At 39.2% G+C, this 23,215-nt stretch overlaps 1 protein-coding gene across 1 annotated transcript in view; it reads right to left on the bottom strand.

Moving 5' to 3' along the window:
* Positions 1-23,215, bottom strand: part of Trpc5 (transient receptor potential cation channel subfamily C member 5) — a 375,446-nt gene that overhangs the window by 92,951 nt on the left and 259,280 nt on the right. The window contains exon 3 of the mRNA XM_055604931.1: positions 82-603. Coding sequence (XP_055460906.1) covers positions 82-603 — 522 coding nt within the window. The remainder of the gene's footprint in view (positions 1-81; positions 604-23,215) is intronic.

The following is a 23,215-nucleotide window of genomic DNA, read 5'->3' as shown; positions in this document are numbered from 1 at the left end:
GTAGTAAAATACTGAGTCTTGCTTTGATGCAGTGGAAAATGAGAGCTTTAAGCTCTCATGAAACAGATGATCTCAGCTTACCTCTTTCTGGTGATATTTGATTGCCACCTTCAGCTTGGCCAGGTCATGGTACTTCTGTGGGTCAAGTTCTTCACTGTGGTCATCTCGATGGTTGAGGATGATCTCCAGCTCTCGGGAGCTTCGAGCTTGGTCTAGCAGGTCCTTGGCAAAGAGCTTACATTGCTGGGAGAGCTCTTCATACTCAGCCTTGAACTCATTTTCCACCTTGCTTAGCTCCTTGAGTTCCCAACCCAGCCTGAAGGCAGTGAGGATGGGGTCCTCACTTGATAAGGCAATGAGTGAGGGGCTTGCCAGAGCCTTGTAGATGTTCAGTCGGGACCTTGAATGACGCAGGCTGTCCACCTCTGAACTGGACACACACTCCACACAGTTGCAGCGGATCTGGTGGGGCCGAGGGATAGTGACCCTCTTTTGGACAAGCAGTTTGATTATTTCATAGTTGTTGGTGTGGGCAGCTAACATGATGGGAGTGATATCTGGTGTGAACTCAGAAAACTGTGTGTCCATCATCAGAGTGGGAACCTACACACAAGAAATGAGAAACACAGAGAGGCAGGGTTATAGTTTAGGAGCATGAAGGAGCATCTATTGGTAATTCAGAAACTGAATTTTTCATTCTTTTGTGGCTTCTTATCCAAGAAGTTCATGTTTGTAGATTGCTGTGTTCTGGGCACTTTTTAAAACACTTTACTCATATTTAGTTATTTAATATTAACAATGACCCTGGTTGGTAAATAGTCTTTCCATGGGACAAAGCTGAGAGAGGCTAATGGACACCCCTAAGATCATGCAGTTTTCAGTAGTAGAGCCAAAATTCAAACCAGGTAGTGCAACTGTTGAGCTCAGCTCTAAAATTTATGTTACCACAATGTGTCTAGTTCTATATAACAGAACAGGGGGACAAAGAAGTAGAGGATGTTGTTCCTGGCTTTCTGGACCTGAGTTTAGCAGATCTTAAAGTCTGTAACAGTTCATGGTATTATATGTGTAGCTTTAATTGAAATGTTGAGACTTCTGAAATATTGATTTGAAAGACCAAAGACAAGGAATCACTTTGAAGACCATGCAACTAAATAAACTAAATAATGGCAAAAAGAAAAGACTATCACAAATGGTATTGACTTCCTGTGCATTTAAGGCTTTAGAGGAATAAAGGGCAGAGATGATTAATTCAATTTCTTCTATGTCCAGGAAGGTAGGAAGAATTAGGTATTGTCAGAAAAAAGAAATCCTATAAATGAGGAATTTGAGGCTTGGGAAGGCATTGTTAATGACAAAAAGATCTTTGATAAAACTAGTGTTTGGTGGAATGTGCAGAGTTCTTTATGTAGCTGGGAGTGCACCAAGAGAAATACATAAAACCTGATCAATGAATTAAAACATTCTTCCAACTTGAAAATATCTCCTTGGGGGCTTAGTCTGTATTTGGGTAATAAAGAAACCAAGAGGATCTGGGGTCACAACTGAGTTAGTGGGGTACTTGTCTAGCATGCACAAAACCTTGGTTTCAATTGCTAGAACCTGGACATGGTGGTGATTTCCTGCAATCTTAGCACCTTAGAGGCAGGAACATCAGAAGTTCCAGAACATCACACACACACACCAACACAGACATAGACACACACACACACACACACACACACACACACACACACACACACACTCATTAAAGGACACTAAGGATACAGGAGATTCTGGATCAAAGTGAAAATAAAAAGAGAAGTAGGGGAACTCATTATCCTCATGTAAGAACTAAAAGATGGAGGAGGACTGGGGCAGTGAAGGGAAGCTTTTCAGAAGGAAAATCTGGGTATGTGAAGCATGGGTACCATTCCAGCAAACGAGGATATACTGATTTTATTATATTTGAGGAAAAGAAGAGCAGTCTCAAAGCTCATGTTTGTTGGGGAGAAAAGAACAGGGACAGGTGGGATTCACACAAAATAGAAGAATATTGTTTTAATCTATCCTTTTTATTTTTTAAACAATAACAATCTACAGTTACTCATGACCTTACAAAAGCACGAATCCTGTTTGTCATCATTTTTGCCTCCATTTCACTTTGTATAAGGCACTTCAAAATAGGGGAGTGGTCAGAAAAGTGGCAGTGGTATGGGTGAAGGAGGTGACTGGGGGAAAGAAGACTGTAAAAAACCTGCTTCACTCACTGAGTAACTGCATCGGCCTCTGGAAGTTATGGGTCATCAGTTGCTAGGACAGAATAGGGAGTAAACCTTGTAAAACATTGAGAAAGAGGAGCTACAAACAAAACAGTGGGAAGTGAACTACTCTATTCATAAAATAAATTGGACATACGGAAGAATAATCTCAGAGATTAATATAAGGCTACAGGCTCAGGAAGAAATAGGTCTGAGTGGGCCTGGAAATGAACATAAACACAACTGGCATAAAGCCATGGAGTGGGGAGAGATAGAAAATGATCAAGTTGTCATAGTCTGCCCAGGAATAGAAGAGCTCAGATCTGGAAAATCTATTTTTTTTTCTATAGGTAGTGACAGTTTTCAATCTTTGTCCTTATCTAAAATGGTTAGGGGAAGGTAAAGTGGGTGACACCCTGTTGGACACTGTTTTCTGGGTGAAGGTGGAGGAATGGCCTGCTTTCTAACATGCCACTTAACTAGTAATCCCACCCCCTCCTTCCTTGCTCTTTTTACTTTTCTTCTTATTTTCCTTTCTTATCTTCTTGTCACTGCTGACACAAGACACAAAGCAGTGCCCATGATTATTTAGCCATAGCCCTGAGAGGAGGCGGTCTATGCTTGAAATACAAAAAGTTTCCTGGAGCTATTTGATTACAATAATAAGCATTCTGACCCTCTGCTTGGTTTTCTTGTGACTTGAGACCAGGGAAGAAAACTTTCCCAAAGAGGGTAGCAGGCAGTGACCACATCTTCTACACAACTGCCTGCTCAAATATTGTAGGCTCCAGGTTATATGCAGGATAGCTACTTTTCTGCTACTGTTTTACGCTGTTCTCTATCTTACAATAAGCTTCTTTGCTTCCCTATGATGAGTAAGGTTAATTGTCAATCTGATGGAATCTAGGATCAACTGGAAGATGGGCCTTTAGGCATAACAGAATAATAAATCATCTAATTAAAAATAGACAACTTAAACTAATAGGCAGTTCGCAGAAGAAGTACAAAAGAGCACTGTATGGATTGCTCAGTGGTCAGCACAGCTTACTGTTCAATCATGAGTGCTAGAGTTCAGGTCCTAGTGATCATATTGGATGACTCACAATCACCTGTAACTCCAGCTACAAGGATCCAATGGCATCTTCTGGCTTTTTTAGGCACAAACACATCTGCACATACATTCACATAGAAACATACACTCAAACACATACATAAAAAATAAAATAAAATTTACAAAAGAGCACCTGCAAATGAACACAAAGAAGTATCCAAAATGTTTAGCCAACAAGGATATGCAAACCAAAACTACTTAGAGATAATAGGCATGGTGACACATACTTCTGATCTCATTCTTGTATGACAGAGGCAGAAGAATCATGAGTTCAGGGTCAACCTGGCACAAGTGACATACAAAGACTTGAAATATCTACCCTCTCAACTGGACTTGGAAGAAAAGGCACTAAATAAATGAACTTGTATTTATCTAATGTGTGGAAGTAGAATTTGTAAACAAGAGAGTTCAAGTCTTCATTTTAGAGTTGGATATTCAGTTCCTTTTGGCTAGAGCCTGATGTGTGTCTAGCACATGCTCTGTGCTGCTGGAAAACAGAGCAGACTAGGGAAGCTCCAGCTTTACGAAAAAGCTCCTTTACTCATCCAGGAGTGTCTTAATTTCTTTTCTGTTGCTGTGACAAAATATCCTGACAAAAAAACTTAAGGAAAAAAAAGGTTTCTTTTAGCTCATAGGTTGAGACACAGGCCATCATGGCAGGGAATGCAAAGCAGGAAGAGCCTGAAGCAGCTAATCACATTATGCCTTTTTTTTTTTTCAGAAAAGACTGTTAAATACATTTAAGTGCTCAGCATACTATTTCTAAACATATAGTTCAGGTTCATTGCCAGGAAATGATACCACCGAGAATGGACAGGTTATCCCACATCAATTAAATACCATCATCAAGAGAGTCATGCCCAGAGGCCCATCTCGCTATCAACTCATTCCCTATATGTGGCATTATTTCATAGGCAGAAGACTCTGAACTGTATTACTGTAGAGAGTACACGAACCACTCTTAAGCATGCACACATCTATTGCTTTATTGATCCTTGCTCTTGACTGTGGATGTGATCTGATTGTTTAATATTTGTACTTGCCTTGGCTTCTCCACAGCAATAGATTATAACCTGGAATTGAACTAAAATAAATCTCTTCTTCCCCAAGTTTATTTTTTTCCATCAGAACATTTTATCAAACCAACAGAAACAAAACTAGAATGGATGGTGAATACAGAACAAAAGGTGGGTTTTATTTTAGTTTTCTCTCTCTCTCTCTCTCTCTCTCTCTTAATATTCAGTTTCAGTTTGAAGAGTTGGTTAGAACAGCAGCAGGAGATTATGGCACTGCAGCACAAATCATGAAGGACAGACAAAGTTTGATGTCTGTGTGTATCTTCGGGATAATAATAATTGAAATCAAAGAATGTGTGAAATCAGCCTCTGTGAGCAACTCTAGTCCTTCAGGCCCAATGGTTTGCTCTAAAGACCTCTGTGCAGCCTTACTTTTCAGAGAAGATAAGGATTGAGGGGACATAAGTGCAAATCATTATTGCCAGCCTCCTCTACACAACATCCCAACTGTTGGGGTTTTGCATTAGGGTAGGGCCCAGTCTTTATTTTATTAGTGTCTGAATTGACACATCTTCCATTCCTGTGCCATATTATGTTATAAAAAAAACTTCCCTGTGGATACACAGACTGATATTTTTGGTGGGCACATCAGTTAAGAAATACCAATGTGTCTGTAAAATAAATAGCATGATCACTTTGCCTGGGAGCAGGAAATGGGAAAGGGAGACATTCCAAATAAAGGGAAGAATGGACATGAAAAGTTTAAGGTGCCTGAGGTGGTGAGCAGATAGGGTTCAGAGTAAAGGATGATTAACCTGAATTTTCAATTTGATCAGACAGAAAAATCTAAGAACTTAGTAAAGTCTATCTCTGGATGTCTGTAATGGTATTTCCAGAGACAGTTAGATCATTAGGGCTCTGAAATAATAAAAAAATTAACTCTTTGATCATATGAGAGCATTATTTTTTCCCTTTTTCTTTTCTTCTCTTTGGCATATTTATTTTTTTAACATTTATTAATTATACTTTATTCACTTTGTATCCTCCCATAAACCCCACCCTCTTCCCCTCCTAATCCCACCTTCCCTCCCCCTTCTTCACGCATGCCCCTCCCCAAGTCCACTGATAGGGGAGGTCCCCCTCTCCTTCCTTCTGATCTTAGTCTATCAGATCTCATCAGGAGTGGCTGCATTGTCATCTTCTGTGGCCTGGTAAGGCTGCTCCCCCCTTGGGGGGAGGTGATCAAAGAGCAGGACAATCAGTTAATGTCAGAGGCAGTCCCTCTTCCCATTACTATGTAACCCACTTGGGCACTGAACTGCCATGGGCTATATCTGTGCAGGGGTTCTAGGTTATCTCCATGCATGGTACTTGGTTGGAGTATGAGTCTCTGGGAAGACCCCTGTGTTCAAATTTCCTGGTTCTGTTGCTCTCCTTGTGGAGTTCCTGTCCTCTCCAGATCTTACTATTTCTCACTTCTTTCTCAAGATTCCATGCATTCTGCTCAACAGCTGGCCATAAGTCTCAGCATCTGCTTTGATAGTCTGCCGAGCAGAGCCTTTCAGAGGCCCATATGAGAGCACTATTAAGATTGTGAAAATAGGTGATGGGACAGTATGAGGTAAGTGGTTGGGGAGAACATTCCTTAGGGAATAACTTGTTCCCATTCTTTAAGCCCTTGCCTTGCTTCCTGGGTGACACGAGTTCCCTCACATATGCTTGGCCTTGAACTGAGTCTTCTAACACTGAGCCTGAATCAATCCTGCCTCACTTATATTTTTTTTTTTGTACCCAGTATTTTCTAACATGGTTGAAAACAGCCAAAACAAATGAGAATAGTATAAAGATTGTATATATATATGTAATGCCTCTATAGAAATATGTGAAGTTTTCAGCAAACGTGATCTCTGTAAACGGTCCCAACAAATACAAGTATCCCTCAAAAAACACCCCAAGCAAAATTAATTTAAAACTTTGAGACAGGGTTTCACTTTGTAGCCCAGGTTAGCTTCAAAGAAAAGATCTTCCTTCCTTGTCCCCCTAAATGTTAAGATCACACATAAGCATCATTATACCTAGTTTACAATTATTTTTATTTCTGTTGTCATTGATGTTCTAGATAAAACCTTGATGTATGCAAAACATTAAAATACCTCATTCAATTACATATAGTTTTACTGATCTTCTTGCTCATGAAAGTTAACCTGGAGCTTTCATCTTTGCTTTTGTTTGAGAACATATTTTTGTCATCTTAAGTCTCCCAGTTAAGCTTCATTCAGCAGTTCTGCTTTCTTGGAGCTGTTCTTGTATTTTTAGAGTATTTTCACATAGGTTTTATTGAGTAAAGTTAACCAGTTTTTCATGAAGGTCCTTAGGTTTATTATATCCTTATAGGTGACTGATCAGTTAGTCTCTGGGTGGGGGATGGAGGGTCAAAAATCAAGTCATTAAATCTTGTCAAACATATCTGGATCATCCTTCAGAAAGGCTGTTTTAATTTTCATTGATAACATCTAGAAATATCACCTCGGTCTTGTTTGAAAGGTGCAGATTTCCAGAAGTGAACTCTTGGTGTCTTGAGTATCACTGTAATCTTCCTAAGGCCTCACCCTTCCCCATACAGTAAGTGTCCTTCTATTTCCTGCTGGAGTAAACTTTTGCTACTAGTCATGGCTCTTTCTTAGCAATTTCCAAGAGAAGTTGAAAACAATTTTGCATTGTGCAAAACAAGAAATTGGAAGTTCTGTCTCCTACAATTTTGGGCTTGTTTATACCTTTAATTAAAAAAAAAAACATGGTACTCTATATATTATAATAGAAATATATTTTATCTGGAGGGATACAGACAATTGTGCAGATAATTGACGCTTTCCTTACTTCTATGAATTTATTTCAACATTGTTGGTGGCCTATAAAAATTTTATTTTCTGTCAAAGACCAGAGAATGAGTAGTTCAGCCTTGTGTGACCTTACAATACTGCCATTGTAGCACAAAAATAGCCATAGGCAATGCTCAAATGATTGGATGTGGTTGTGCACCAACAGAATTTTCTTTGAAAAAGTAGGTGATGATCACAGGATTTACTTTATGTCTCACAAGTACAGGAGCCCTGTTTACAAATTTCCTTGTTATTGATAAGTAAAACAAACCCACTGACATCTGTTAATTTTTTTTTAATTTTATTTTTCTTTTTAGTTACATTTTGTTAAATCTGTGTCTAAGCTGTATCCCGCTCCCTCATTCCCTCCCCAACCCCACACTCCCTCCCTGGTCTCCTCCCTGCCCCTTTCCAAGTCCACTGATAGGGGAGGACCTCCTCCCCCTTCATTTGACCCTGTTTTATCAGGTATCTTTAGGGCTGGCTGCAAAGTCCTCCTCTGTAGCCTAACAGTACTGCTCCTCCCCTGGGGGGGGGGGATCAAACAGCCTGCCCTTGAGATCCTGTTAGAAATAGTCCATGTTCCCCTTACTTTGGAAAACTACTTGGTTACTGAGCTACCACGGGCCACATCCGAGCAGAAGTTCTAGGTTATATCCATAGATGGTCCTTGGTTGAGTGTCAGTCTCAGAAAAGACCCTGTGCTCGGATATATTTGGTCCTTGTACAGCTCCTATCCTTTCCATATCATACTAACTTCCCTTCTTTCATATGATTCCCTGCACTCTGCCGAGGGTTTGGTTATGAGTCTTAGTGTCTGCTTTGAAACACTGATAGGTAGAGTCTTTCAGATGCCTTTTGTGGTAGACTCCTGTCATAAGTTCAATGCACATCCCATTTGTCTTTCTAAATGAGGATTAATCACCTTCGCCTGTGTCCACTTTCTTGATTATCTTCTTTAGGTGTGTAGATTTCATTATGTTTATCATATCTTGTAGGTCTATATAAGCGAGTATATACCAAGTTTGTCTTTCTCCTTCTGGGATACTTCACTCAGAATGATCTTTTCTAGATCCCACCACTTGCCTGCAAATTTCATGATTTCCTCCTTTTTGATTGCTGAGTAGTATTCCATTGTGTAAAAATACCACAATTTCTGTATCCATTCCTCCGTTGATGGACATCTGGGTTGTTTCCAAGTTCTGGCTATTACAAATAAAGCTGCTACGAACATGGTTGAACAAATGTCCTTGTTGTGTACTTGAGCAAATTTTGGGTATATACCTAGGAGTGGTATAGCTGGGTCTTGAGGTAGCACTACTCCTAGTTGTCTGAGAAAGTGCCAGATTGACTTCCAAAGTGGTTGAACCAGTTTACATTCCCACCAGCAATGGAGGAGGGTTCCCCTTTCTCCACAACCTCTCCAGCATGTGCTATCACTTGAGTTTCTCATCTTGGCCATTCTGATGGGTGTAAGGTGAAATCTCAGGGTCGTTTTGATTTGCATTTCCCTAATGGCTAATGAGGTTGAGCATTTCTTTAAGTGTTTCTCTGCCATTCGATGTTCCTCTTTCGAGAATTCTCTGTTTAGCTCTGTTCCCCATTTTTTAAGTGGATTACTTGGTTTGCTCCTTTTCTGCTTCTTTAGTTCTTTATATATACTGGATATTAGCCCTCTGTCAGATAAAGGGTTGGTGAAGATTCTTTCCCAATCTGTAGGCTGTCTATTTGTTTTGATGACAGTGTCTTTTGCTTTACAGAAGCTTTTCAGTTTCATGAGGTCCCATTTATTGATTGTTGCTCTTAGAGCCTGTGCTGTTGGTGTTCTGTTCAGGAAGTTGTCTCCTGTGCCAATGAGTTCTAGGCTGTTTCCCACTTTTTTTTCCAACTGATTTAGAGTATCTGGTTTTATGTTGAGGTCCTTGATCCACTTGGACTTTAGTTTTGTGCAGGGTGATAAATATGGATCTATTTTCATTTTTCTGCAAGTAGACATCCAGTTGGTCCAGCACCATTTGTTGAAGATGCTGTCTTTTTTCCATTGAATGGATTTGGCTTCTTTGTCAAATATTGAGTATTCATAGGTGTGTGGGTTTATTTCTGGGTCTTCTATGTGATTCCATTGATCCTCCTTTCTGTTTCTATGCCAATACCACATCTGTTAATTTTAAATTCGTCTGAGGATCAACATTTGTTATTGTCCCTTTAAATTTCCTGTAACTTTCGTTTTTGTTATGATAGAGGTCATGTGCAAAGTTAATTTTTTTTCCCTACAAAATCTGGCTGAACGGTGTTAGGCTTCCAGTTAAAAATCGTATCTTTTTTAATGAAAAAAAAAAAAACACACTGGCAGGGATGGTGGGAGAGGAGAAGGAAATCATCAAGCTAATAAATTAAATTTGGCTTCTATTATCTGCATGAAACCTGATACATCAGCTGACTTGATTGAATTTGAGAATTTGCAATAACATGTGCTAAGGACATGACCACTGAAGGAGTTCCATTGCCTGCCTCTCCCTGAGGTATGGCAGTTAGACCCTATTGAGTGTTCTTTTCAGTCTCCCAAAGAATCCTTGTTGAAAGCTAAGTATTGTACATTAGGATCTTTCTAGATTACTCAGCATAGGATAGAGTTGCTCAGCTAAGGGCTCATCCCTGCAGTGCCCTGAAAGGAGTGAGATAAAGTGCCCTTCCTTATATTTTTACATAAATTCTATTGACAAAAGATGACACCGAGGCATAGGTTATGGCATATGTAATCTCTTCCACTTTTTAATTAAATTTTTATTTTTTATATTAATTACAGTTTATTTACTTTGTATCCCAGCTGTAGCCCCCTCCCTCATTCCCTCTCAATCCCACCCTCCCTCCCTCATCTCCTCCCTCCACCTCTCTAAGTCCATTGTTAGGGGAGGTCCTCCTCCTCTTCCATCTGACCCTAGCTTATCAGGTTCTCCTCTGTGGCCTGGCAAGGCTGCTCCTTCCTCGGGAGGGGGAGGAGAGGTCAAATAGCCCACCACTGAGTTCATGTCAGAGACATTCCCTGTTCCCCTTACTAGGGAACCCACTTGGATACTGAGCTTCCATGGACTACATCTGAGCAGGGGTTCTAGGTTATATACATGAATGGTCCCAGATATATTTTTAGCTCAAGCTTTTAAAAAGCTACTGTTCACAGGGGACCCAGGTGCCACGTTAACTTCCTTTAACTTCATTTCTGAACAATATAGACTATTTGGGAATTTTCTGGATCCCGCTTTTTCTGACTTAGGCAGGTTATTCTTGGTAGCTTTCTGAAAATTCGAACCATCTGTTTGCAACTAATATAAAGACCCTTTTCAGTAGCTACTTTGTTCATACCCACAATGCCATCTGATCACAGACTTATCCTGCCTGATGGCCATATCCTCACAGAAATAATTTGATAGCATCATTTGGAAATGAATCTTCTGCCTCAGACCTAGACTGATCAAAATTGCAATCACCTCTTCTCCTCCTCGCCATACCCAAATGTCAGAGGAAATCAATGTTCAACCCTTTTCAGAAACCATTAGAAGTGAAATTTCATTTCTCTGTATTACACAGAAATGGAGAATACCAATATCTAATTTCATCTATTTCCATTCTCCTCTACCTATATAGAAGGTTAGGTAGATAGTATTTGTGATGCATGAGCTACTTTGGAGACAGGCATTAGCATCAAATGGGGAAGAATCTGTTTTTCAGAGTTAAAACAACAGAACCATCAGAATTAAGATTTGCTGGATCATGTCAGCTGGTTTTAAGGCTAATGTATGTAATGCTTTAGGTTAATAATTTAGATTAAACAATTCAAGTGAACAAAATTTATTTGGGGATTGTATCACTCAGTTTCATGTTACTTTGAAAATATATGCGATCATTCATTCATAAAAAGAAAAGATTTATTTAATAGTTTGAATTCTCATACATAAAATCAGATGGCCAATTGGTTTGGCCTCTGGAAAAGATGGCAGATGGCGATGGCATTAGTCCATGTTGGAGCAAGAAAGATAGAGTGTACTGGCTTTAATGTCACAATCCTTTTAAAGGCATATCCCCAATCATGTGAGGATTTCCTGTAAACTCCATCACCTAAAGGTCCACAGTGTCTCCCAATAATACAATCTTAGTGCCAATCTTCTAAGTTACAGAATTAAGGAGAACACGCCCTGTATTCAAACCACAGGAAGGAAAACACCTGAGAGTTCACCTGATATATATACTAGTAAAACTCAGTAATGTGGGGCTGGAGAGGTAGCTCAGCAGGTAAAACAGTTTCAGTGGAAACATGAGTACCTGAGTTTGGATAACTAATGCCCATGGAAAAAGCTGGTCACAGTGACATGTGCCTATCCCAGTTCCATGGACCTCAGTGGCTAGCCAACCTAAACTAACTGGTTCATGTGGAAACCTTGTCTCCAAAAATAAGGTGAAGAGTGATAGAAGAAGATACCAGATGCCAACCTGTCTTCTCTACAAGATACATGCACCCATACACACACACACACACACACACACACACACACACACATGCACATGTACATTTGTGCACATACACAAAATACAATTAATTAATTCACTGAAGAGATAAAAACAAATCAACAATATGCATGCCAGTGTACAGCATTATCTTAGCAAGGATAAGCCTAACACTAATGGTTAGCATTTACCAAGCACTTTTTTTTTTGCATAAAATGAACATGCCGAAGAATATAATTTAGTCTTCCCTATTACTCTATGGTATAGGTATAATAATTTCATGTTACTTTTGAGAAAACTCAGCCAAAGACAAGTTAAATGTCTTGAACAAGGACACATCACTAGGAAGTAGTAAAGTGAGAATTTGAACCCAAGCTATGTTTGTGTGTGCATGTGTGTGTGTGTGTGTGTGTGTGTTCTCCACATTGGCAGGAAGTCATGTAAATAGACTATGAGTCAAAAAATAAATAAACCAGGCATATATTTTGTAGTGATGGGGAAAATTTCAGAAGGGACAGTCTCCCCAACGTATTTATGTATTTATTGTTTGTTTGTTATTTTGTTTTGGAACAGAGTTTCTCTGTGTAACAGTCCTGGCTGTCCTGGATTTTCTTTGTAGATCAGGCTGGTCTAGACCTCAACAGAGATCAGCTTGTTCCTGTCTCTCTGAGTGCTGGGATTAGAGGTGTGCACCACCACTCCTGGCTACTAATGTGTTTCTTGCACTGCACAAAAGAATGGAACTCTGTTTTGGCACTGTGACTTGGCCTTTAGTTACCATTTCAGGAAGGTCTTGGGTTGGATTTGATTAAAAGAGTTTTTTAGGCAGGCTGTGGTTCTTGTTTCATTTTTATAGGTTTCTCTCTATAGAGATATGATTTAAAAAAATTAAATCACTTTCTAAATTGTTTTGTTAGAATAGGGGATGGTATGTCTTCTCAGCCTTCTAATGACAAGCTGATTATTTTTCCATATTGCTGATTATTATACAACTAGTGTGAGAATAGGTAGCATAATAATGTTTTCTGGATAGTGTCGAGTACGAGTACTGCGGTATAGACATGGGGCTATGGGGGCAAATGGTAACCACTTTGCCATCAACTACATGATAGGATTCAACATAAATAACTAATTATTAGTTTTAAATTGTTTTGGGCTACAGATCTTGATAAGAACGTGCTTTCCAGCAAAATATAATAAGTAATGAATGAAAAGAGGAGTTTTCGTGTGAACAGAAGTGCTGGGAACCGCCATTTTGCTAAGGCAGTCGAGAGCTATGTAGTTGAAAGATGGTAATTATCACCAGGTATTCCAGTTCAGGCTTAGAAAAGCTTTAGATGATAAACAAGCCCATTTGGTTTGTAAGAGTGTGAAAGGAAAGTTAAGAAATTAAAGTGTTCTCATAAATACTCCTGAAAGCAATGAATAAAGAATACAAACTAAAATAAACCATTGCTTTCCTAAGTTATTCTTATTTAAAAGGGGGAGAAACCGTTGAAAAGAAAGCAGTTAACAGGCTGCATCCATGGCACAAACTCACCAGGAAAGATTATACTCAGTCTTAAGTAAGTTCTTGGAAAAATTATCATTGACATCGCATACTCCTTCCTAGAGGTAGGCTAGGAGATAGACCCTCAAGGCCTTAGAAAGTCACCATGGACTGTAGCTCTACAAGATTGGAGTTACACCCTGGTAGCCCTATACTTTTAGATCTGAGTGGCAGCCTTGCTTCATCTGCAGGACACAATGCCTTCTTGGGGTCTCTCTGTGACAGTTCTAACCCCATACTCCTTTTCATTATTTATCTCATCAGGGCTGTCCATAACTGATCGGAGGGTGCACTAGTTCTCTTCCTGGTTTCCAGACTGTCTGAAATGTGCTTTGATGTCTAGATCGAGGTAACCATGCCTCTGTCCACTGTGTTCTGTGCACCAGCAGAATTAACACAAGCTTGCATTTTCACAGCAGAAGGTTGTGCCACACCTTGTTTTGCTTGAATCTGAGCTAGGGAGTCTGAGAGGCGCTGCAGTCTAATTGTTGAAGCAATCCTTGAGGTGTTCTGGAGCAGTTAGCATGTGTCAGTGTCTCTGGCCTGTCTGTTCAACCATCCTGTCCTCTGAAACTTTGACCCTGGAATGTGAGGAGCAGACATAAAAAGTTCGGAATGCCTAATGTGCTTTTCTTCCTTTATCTTTGTGGTCCCTTTGTCCTATTCATATTAATCTCTTTCTCAAACATTTGCACAATCACACTCTTGCTTTCTTTGAAATGTTCTTTCAGTCTCTAACACAAGGTTGGGCTGTGAATTCTCTAAATATCTTTCTCCTCTGTTTCCCTTTAAAGATTTTTTTCTTCATGATTTATTCATTATATATCCCAAATGAAGCCCCCTCCCTCAATTACCCCAGTCTCACCCCCCTCCCCTCATCCTCTTTCTCTAGTCCACTGAAAGGGGGAGTTCTCCTCTATTGTCATCTGCCCATAGCTTATTAAGTCTCATCAGGACTGCCTGGATTCTCTTCTTCCATGGCCAGGCAAGGCCGCATCATCAGGGGTGAGTGATCAAAGAGTAGTCAACTGAGTTCATGATAGAGGCAGCCCCTGCTCCCCTCACTCAGAGATTTACATGTCCTTCTAATCCCACCCCTTTCTTACTCCATAAGACTCCCTGCTCTCTGCTCAAAGTTTCAGCATCTGCTTCGATCCCCTGTTGGGTGGATGCTTTCAGGGGACCCTCCATAGTAGACTCCCGTCTTGTTTCCTCTCTTCCACCACTTTCTGGTGTCTATCCTGTTTGCCATTCTGAATGAGATTTAAGCATCCTCCCTAGGGTCCTTCTTAGTGTTTAGCCTCTTTAGGTCTGTAGATGCCTATCCTATATTTTACAGCTAATATCCACTTATATGTGAGTGTGTAATATGCCTGTTTTTCTGTTTCTTGGTTACCTCACTCAGGATGATCTCTTCTAGTTCCATAAATCTGTTTTCAAATGTCATGATTTCCTTGTTTTTAATGGCTGGGTAGATGTAGATGTAACACAATTTTTGTATCCATTCCTCCGTTGAGGGACATCTGGGTTGTTTTCAGATTCTGGCTATTACATGTAAAGCTGCTATGAACATAGTTGAGCAAATGTCCTTATTGAATGGTGGGGCATCTTTTGGATATATGTCGAGGAGTGGTATAGCTGGATCTTGAGGTAGTGCTATCTCCAATCTTCTGAGAAAGCCCCAAATTGATTTCCAAAGTGATTGTACAAGTTTACATTCCCACCAGCAATGGAGGAGGCTGCCTATTTCTCTACATCCTCTCCAGCATCTGTTGTCACTTGAGTTTTTGATCTTTGGCATTCTCATAGGTGTAGGATGGAATCTCAGATTGTTTGATTTGTATTCCAGTGATGACTAAAGATGTTGGGCATTTCTTTAAGTGTTTCTCTGCTATTCTGTATTCCTCTGTTGAGAATTCTCTGCTTATGTCTGTATCCTTTTTTAAAATTAGTTTACTTGATTTATTTGTGTTTAACTTCTTCAGTTCTTGATAGAGTCTAGATATTAGCCCTCTATTGGATGTAGTGTTGGTGACTATCTTTTTTCCAGTCTGTGGTCTGTCATTTTTTTTTTTTCTGTTGGGAGTGTCCTTTGCTTTACAAAAGCTTTTCAGTTTCACAAAGTCCCATTTTTAATTGTAGATCTAAGAGCCTGTATTGTTGGTGTTTTGTTCAGGAAATTGTCTCCTGTGCCAAGTAGTTTGAGACTCTTCCCCATTTTTCTTCCAACAAATTTAGTGTGTCTGGTTTTATGTTGCGATATTTGATCCACTTGGAATTTACTTTAGGGCAGGGTGATAGATATGGGTCTATTTGCATTTTTCTAGATGTGGACTTTCAGTTAGACCAGCACCATTTGTTAAAGATGTTATCTTTCCCATTGTGTAGTTTTGGCATCTTTCTCAAAAATCAGGTGTCCATGGGTATGTGGGTTTATTTCTGGGTCTTCTATTTGATTCCATTGTAGGCCAGTACCATGCAGTTTTTATTACTGATATTTTATAGTACAGCTTGACATCAGGGATGGAGATGTAGATACCCCCAGAAGATCTTTTATTGTAGAGGATTGTTTTAGCAATTCTGGGTTACTTGTTATATTTGATATTAAGTGGAGAATTATTGTTTTTTTAATTTTCATCTTTTAAAAATTATTTATTTATTTTTAGTTTATTTTCATATTAATTACAGTTTATTCACTTTTTATCCCAGCTGTAGCCTCCTCCCTCATTCCCTACCAGTCTAACCCTTCCTCCTTCATCTCCTCCCAAGCCCCTCTAAAAGTCTAGTGATAGGATCCATCTGACCCTAGCCTATCAGGTCTCATCAGAACTGGCTGCATTGTCTTCCTCTGTGGCCTGGCATACGTGTTCTCCCCTCAGGCAGAGGTGGTCAAAGAGCTAGCCACTGAGTTCATGTCAGAGACAGTCTCTTTCCCCATTGCTAGGGTAACCACTTGGATACTGAGCTGCCATGGGCTACATCTGAACAGGGGTTTTAGGTTATATCCATGAACGATCCTTGGTTGGAGTATCAGTCTCAGAAAAGACCCCTGTGCCCACATATTTTTGTACTGTTGGTCTCCTTGTGGAGCTCCTGTCCTCTCTAGGTCTTACTATCTCCTCCTTCTTTCATAAGATTCCCTGCTCTCTGCAACCCAAATGTCCCTCAGCGAAGGAATGGATACAGAAATTGTGGTACATTTACACAATGGAAAACTGCTCAGCAATTAAAACCATGGAAATCATGAAATCTGCAGGCAAATGGTGGGATCTAGAAAAGATCATCCTGAGTGAGGTATCTCAGAAGCAGACACACACGGTATATACTCACTTATAAGTGGATACTAGACATATAATATAGGATAACCTACAAAAATCTGCACACTTCAAGAAACCAAGAAAGAAGAAGATCAATCTTCACTCAGAAATACAAACAGGATGGACATTGGATGAAGGAGAAAACAGGAAACAGGACAGGAGCCTACCATAGAGGGACTCTTAAAAGACTCTACCCAGCAGTGTATCAAAGCAGATGCTGAATTTTTTTTCTTTCCAGGTCTGTAAAGAATTCGGTTGGTCTTTTGATGAGAATTGCATTGAATCTATAGATTGATTTTGTCAGGATGGCGAATTCTCCTCCTCCTCCTCTTTTTTCTTCTCATTTATTAAAATTTATTCAATTTATACCCTGGATATGGCCACCTCTCTCACCTCCTCCCAAACCCACCCTTCCTCCTTCTTTTCTCCTTATGCCCCTCCTCTAGTCTGCTGATAGGGGAGGACCTCCTCCCCTTCTATCTGAACTTAGGCTATGAAGTCTCATTAGGAATGGCTGCATTGTCTTCCTCTGTGTCCTGGGAAGGCTGCACCCTCCATGGGGAGGTAATCAGAGAGCCTGCCATTGAGTTAATTCCAGAGACAGCCCCTGCTCCCCTTATTAGGGAACCCACTTGGAGACTGAGTCAATGGGCTACATTGGAGTCTGGGTTTGAGGTCCTTTCCATTTATGGTCCTTGGATAGGGTATCATTTTCTTCAGGGCCACCAAGGCTCAGGTTTTTGGCTCTGTTGGTCTCTTTTTGGTGCTTCTGTCCCTTCCAAGTCTTTCTATCTCCCTCTTCTTTCATAAAATTCCATGCATTCTGCCCAAAGTTTGGCTATAAGTCTCAGCCTCTGTTTCCAAACCTTGATCAGTAGAGCCTTTCAGAGGCCCTCTGTGGTAAGCTCCTGTCCTGTTCCCTGTCTTCTCCTGCTTCCAACGTCTATTGCATTTGAAGATGGCCATTTTTACTATGTTAATCATGTGGAGCCATAAGCATGGGAGACCTTTCCATCTTGTGGTATATTCCTCTATTTCTTCAGAGATCTGAAGTTTTTTTTTTCATACAAGTCTTTGACTTGCTTCGTTAGAGTTACACCAAAGGACCGAAGTGTTGTTTCTCTAATTTCTTTCTCAGCCCTTTTGTCTTTTGTATATATGAGGGTTACTGATTTTTTTGAATTAATTTTTTATACAGCCACATTTTTGAAGGTATTTATCAGATGTAGGAGTTCCCTGCTAGAATTTTTGGGGTTACTCATGTATACTATCATATCATCAAAGTTATACTTTGACTTCTTCCTTTTCAAATAATAAAGGAAATAAGACAAATAAAGGAGAAGAATTCTCTTCATCTCCTTTATTTGTCTTATTGCTCTAGCAAGGACCTCAAGAAATATGTTGAAGAAATATGGAGAAAGTGGGCAACCTTGCCTGGTTTCAGGAGGATTAATTTAAGGTTCTCTCCATTCAGTTTCGTGATGGCTATAAATGTGCTGTATATTGCTTTTGCTATCTTTAGGTAAGTGCCTTGTAGCCTTGATCTCCCCAGGAATTTAAACATGAATGAGTGTTAGATTTTATCAAATGCTTTTTCAGCATCTAAGGAGATAATAATGTGATTTTTTTTCTTTGAGTTTGTTTATATGGTGGATTAAACTGATGGATTTCCATATACTGAATCACCCCTGACTATATAGGATGAAGCCTAGTGGATGATATCTTTGGAGTGTTTTTGGATTTGGTTTGCGAGCATTTTGTTGAGTACTTTTGCATCAATGTTCATAAGGGACATTGGCATTAAACTCTCTTTCTTTGTTGGGTCTTTAGGTAGGTATCAAGGTGACTGTGGCTTCATAGAATGAGTTTGGTAATGTTACTTCTGTTTCTATTTTGTGGAATAGATCGAAGAGTATTGGTGTTAGCTCTTCTTTGAAGGTCTAGTTGAATTCTGCACTGAAACAATCTGACCCTGGGCTTCTTCAGATGGGAGACTTTTGATGACAGCTTCTATTTCCTTGGGGTACATAAGACTATTGAATTTATTTTCCTGGTCTTTGGTAAATTGAATCTATGAAGAAAATTGTCCATTTCATTTAGATTTTCAAATTTTGTGGCATAAAGGCTTTTGAAGTAAGACTTAATGATTGTTTGGATTTCCTCAGTCTCTGTTGTTATGTCCCCCTTTTCATTTCTGATTTTGCTGATTTGGATAGTTTCTCTCTGCTTTTATAGTTAGTTTGGCTAAGGGTTTGTATATCTTGTTAATTTTCTCAATGAACCAGCTCTTGGTTTCATTGATTCTTTGAATTGTTCTCTTTCTTTTTAGTTCATTGATTTCAGCTCTTGTTTGATTATTTCCAGCCATCTCCTAGGTGTGTCTGCTTCTTTTTTTCCTAGGGCTTTTAGTTGAGCTGTTAAGTTGCATGTATGAGATGTTTCGAATTACTTCATGAAGGCACTTGAAGGCACTTAGTAGTATGAACTTTTCTCTTAGCACTGCTTTCATTGTGTCCCATAAATTCGGGTGTGCTGTGTCTTCATTTTCATTGAATTCTAAGAAGTCTATAATTTCTTACCTGACAAAACTGTCATTGAGTAGAGAGTTGTTCAGTTTCCACGTATTTTGAAGGCTTTTTACTCCTTCAATTATTGTTGAAGTCTAGTTTTAGAATATGGTGGTCTGATAGGATACAGAGGATAATTTCAACCTTCTTGTATCTGTTGAGGCTTACTTTGTGACCAACTATACGGTTTATTTTAGAGAAGGTTCTATGAAGTGCTGAGAAGAAGGTAAATTCTTTTGTATTTGGGTAACAGGTTCTGTAGATGTCTCTTAAGTCCATTTGATTCATGACATATGTTCGTGTCCTTGTTTCTTTGTTTATGTTTTGTTGACCTGTCCTATATTGAGAGTGGGGTGTTGAAGTTTCCTACTATTAACTTTTGAGGATCTATGTGTAGTTTAAGTTTTATAAATGTTTCTTTTACAAACGTGTGTGCCCTTGTATATGGGGCATAGATGTTTAGAATTGTGATGTCTTCTTGGTGGAATTTTCCTTCGATGAGTATGAAGTGCCCTTCGCCATCTCCTTTTATTAATTTTGGTTGAAGTCTATTTTATTAGGTATTAGAATGGCTACTACTGCCTACTTCTTGGGTCCATTTGCTTGGAAAACAGTTTTCCAGTCTTTTATTCTCAGGTAATGTCTGTCTTTGTGACTTAGGTGTGTTTCTTTTATGCAACAGAATGTTGGGTCTTGTTTACATATGCATTCTGTTAATCTGTGTCTTTTTATTCGAGAGATACGTCCATTGATGTTGAGAGAGATTAATGACCAGTGGATAGTGTTAATATAATTGTCACACATATTGATCTTGGTCAAACTAATGTGTCACATAACAAAACCAAAAGTCATGAACATAAGAAAGGGACTGTTGGCAATGGAAGAATCAGAGGAAGATGTGAGAGGGTGGTGGATAAAGTTATTAGAATTCATTATATACACGAATATGAATAATATGAAATAGTCAAAGAACAAAGTCAATAATGATTTTTAAGAGCTCACAAAACGTAGTCATTCATTAATCTGAATGCTTCACTAGCTATAATTTTTTTCTGTCAGCCTCATTCATTCCTCATTTTTTAAAGGTCTACATTCCATGTTGCCCTAGCCCATAATATAATGTTTTTGATATTGCATAACAAATATGGCCTTCACTCCAGTTCCCAATATTTCCCCATTTCTATCTAGGACCTCATCAGAATATGATTTACTGTTGATATTTCTATCAGCTTGTATCTCACACTTGTGTGTAACATTGCTTTTGAAGGGAATTCTCTTTGATGACCCTTAGTTCATCAATACTTAATCTCTATGAAGTTGCAGACTTTTCTTATTCTTGTCATCTGAGCTCTAATGTGTTACAACACATGAAATTTGAGAGGCATATTTAGACCATAGCACTAACTATCCCACTGGATGAGGCTAAGATTGCCTGTCATTTAGTTCTCTGAATAGAGTATAAAATAAAAGTTAAGGCTCCAGCATTGGTACAAAAAATTAAGACTGAAAAGAGACTAGAGGCCACGTGGTGTGTCATACCTGTTGTCCTAGTACATGACAGTGGAGAAACGAGTATCAGTTCAAGAGTTCAAGATTATTTTCCACTACAAATCAAAACTTAGTGGTTAACCTTGTTTATATGATACCCTACGGCGGAAGGTAACAGGTACTTGGGGGACTACATGCAGTCCTGCTGAGTACTTGTTTCTCGCTCTTTGAGTCTTCATGCTTAAGAACAAGACTGGTTCTTGATCTTGGACTAAAAGTGTCATTTCATGAGAGTAGGACTCCCTGTAATTGGAGTGTTTCTGTGGAAGGCTCGGAGAAGGCTGGGAGCTATAGAGCAAAGAGGAGCAAAGAGGAGAGCATAGTGGAGGTTGCTCTTCTGCACCATGATGGTATTGTTTTCAGCCACCATGCAAAGAAGGCAATAGACATATCAGTACTTCTCCTGTCAGCACCACATCAGTGATTGTCACAATGGGAACTGAGTTCTGGATGGTCTGTGAAAAATATGAGACAAATCTACAGTGAAACTGTTAGTAGCAAGAAACAGTTGTGTTGGTTAGTACTCCCAGAGGCACTTCGGGAACAGTTTTGTAAACAGGATCTTTGTGGTTTCATTCCTATCTGGGCTATTTCTGTAAAATGTTTGTGGAGCTGTAAATTCATGTCTATCAAGACTTGACTACAGTGAGGAAGTCTTTGAATAAAGAATCACTAGCCTGAGCAATGCCAAGAAGCTTAACTTTCCTTAGATATCTCAGTAGGACACATTTTAGAAATATTTGTTTCTTCTTCAGTAGATATGTGAGAGTTAAACAGCTGGTGACCATGACAGTAAACATCATAGAAAGCAGTTGATTAAATTCCTGGTTTACTGATAAAGCAGAATCCATTTAAGGAGTGTGTAACTGTGGTATATGTGTATGTTTAACTTACTTCTTATTTATTTAAAATGTTCCCTATATTTTGACCATATCCTTTCCCTTCTCCCAATTCCTCCCAGATCATTTCCACATCCCCGTTCCCTCAATTTCATTTTTAAGTTTGTTTGTTTTGATTTTCTTTCTTGTTTGTTCTTTTGAGAGAAATAACGTGTCACTGTTGATGAAAGAAAAATCTAGATTAAGTCATTTTGTGATTGTACTGCTGCATTTTGTCGACATTGTTTTACTGTAAGCAAGTTTTTTCCAAACAGTTCTTGAGAAGTAAAAATTTTCCCTATTCTGATTATGCATTACCTTTATTTATCATGCTCAAACCTGAAATGTTCCCCAGAGAATCACATGCTGAATACTTTGTCCCTAACAAAGTTTTGTTTTGGGGGGGAAGTGGTGGCAAAAACTTTAGGAAATGTGGCATAGTTGGAAAAAAGTATGTCACCAGAGACATGACTTTGAAAACTTTACCTGTTCCTCAGTCCTTTCTCTCCCTGATTCATGTCTTCCCTGAAGTGAAGGAGATACTCAGCCACATGCTCCAACACCATGTTTTGTCCAAGCACATGTGACCAGCAAATGTGGACTTAAGACTCTGGAAACTGAAGTAGAAGTAAACCCTCCATTATTCTTTCAGGTGTTTTTTTGTTTTGTTTTGTTTTTTGTTTTTGTCCCAGCTAGCAAAAAGAACAACAGAGTTATGTGTATATTGTGTGTGTATACGTGTGTTCCTTTATCACATTTTGAGAGGGGATAACACAAAAGAGTCCCCACCTCATAATCTCTCCCTCCCTCTCTCCATGTTCTCTCTTCCTACCTCCCTCTCCTTACTACTTCCCTCCCCTTCCTTCCTTCCTTCCTTCCTTCCTTCCTTCCTTCCTTCCTTCCTTCCTTCCTTCCTTCCTATCACTTTGAGATGCATCATCAACACCACCATCTCAAATCTCAAATATGCCTTCTTTTCTTGTCAGAACAAAGGAATTGTTAAAGGATCAGGAGCTTGTGTCGTTCTTGATAGGGATGAGAAAAGGAAGCTACATTGGCTTCTAACTACTACTACTGACCATTGTCTGCTTTTCTTACCTTATACTCCCCCACAGTGGTTATGGAATACTGTCTCTATACAGAGAGGTAAGTACATTATGACTGAATCAATAAACAATCAGATATCTTGCTTGTCCTTATTTCTCTGAAGTCAAACGTGTCCCAGTTTGAAACTTTCAAAGGCAAAGTATTTTAAATGCAATGATGACATTTTAGTCACTTGTGAAACATATGCCTCTATCTGAACAACACATGTATTTAGATGCCATAAAGTTTCAGTGCGACATTTCACTTGCAGCAACATCTTAGCAGAGCAGACCAATGCTAATTCAAGGGAGGCCTTAAAGGGGAATGAGGTGCAAAATTAAATGTACTTAGTCTTTTTTTTTTTTTGTCTTCAGTTAGTATTGGATAAAGACCTCAAAGATGCATGAAAACTGGGACCTGAAATAGAATAGAGCACCTAGCTCCTGGATGGTTTCTTTCTTTCTTTCTTTCTTTCTTTCTTTCTTTCTTTCTTTCTTTCTTTCTTTCTTTCTTTCTTTCTTTCT

This window comes from Psammomys obesus, unplaced genomic scaffold (assembly GCF_907164565.1).
Source record: "Psammomys obesus unplaced genomic scaffold, mPsaObe1.curated_primary_1811, whole genome shotgun sequence".
Lineage (NCBI taxonomy): Eukaryota > Metazoa > Chordata > Mammalia > Rodentia > Muridae > Psammomys > Psammomys obesus.
The sequence above is the reverse complement of the archived record's forward strand: the minus strand, read 5'-3'. Positions and strand labels throughout refer to the sequence as shown.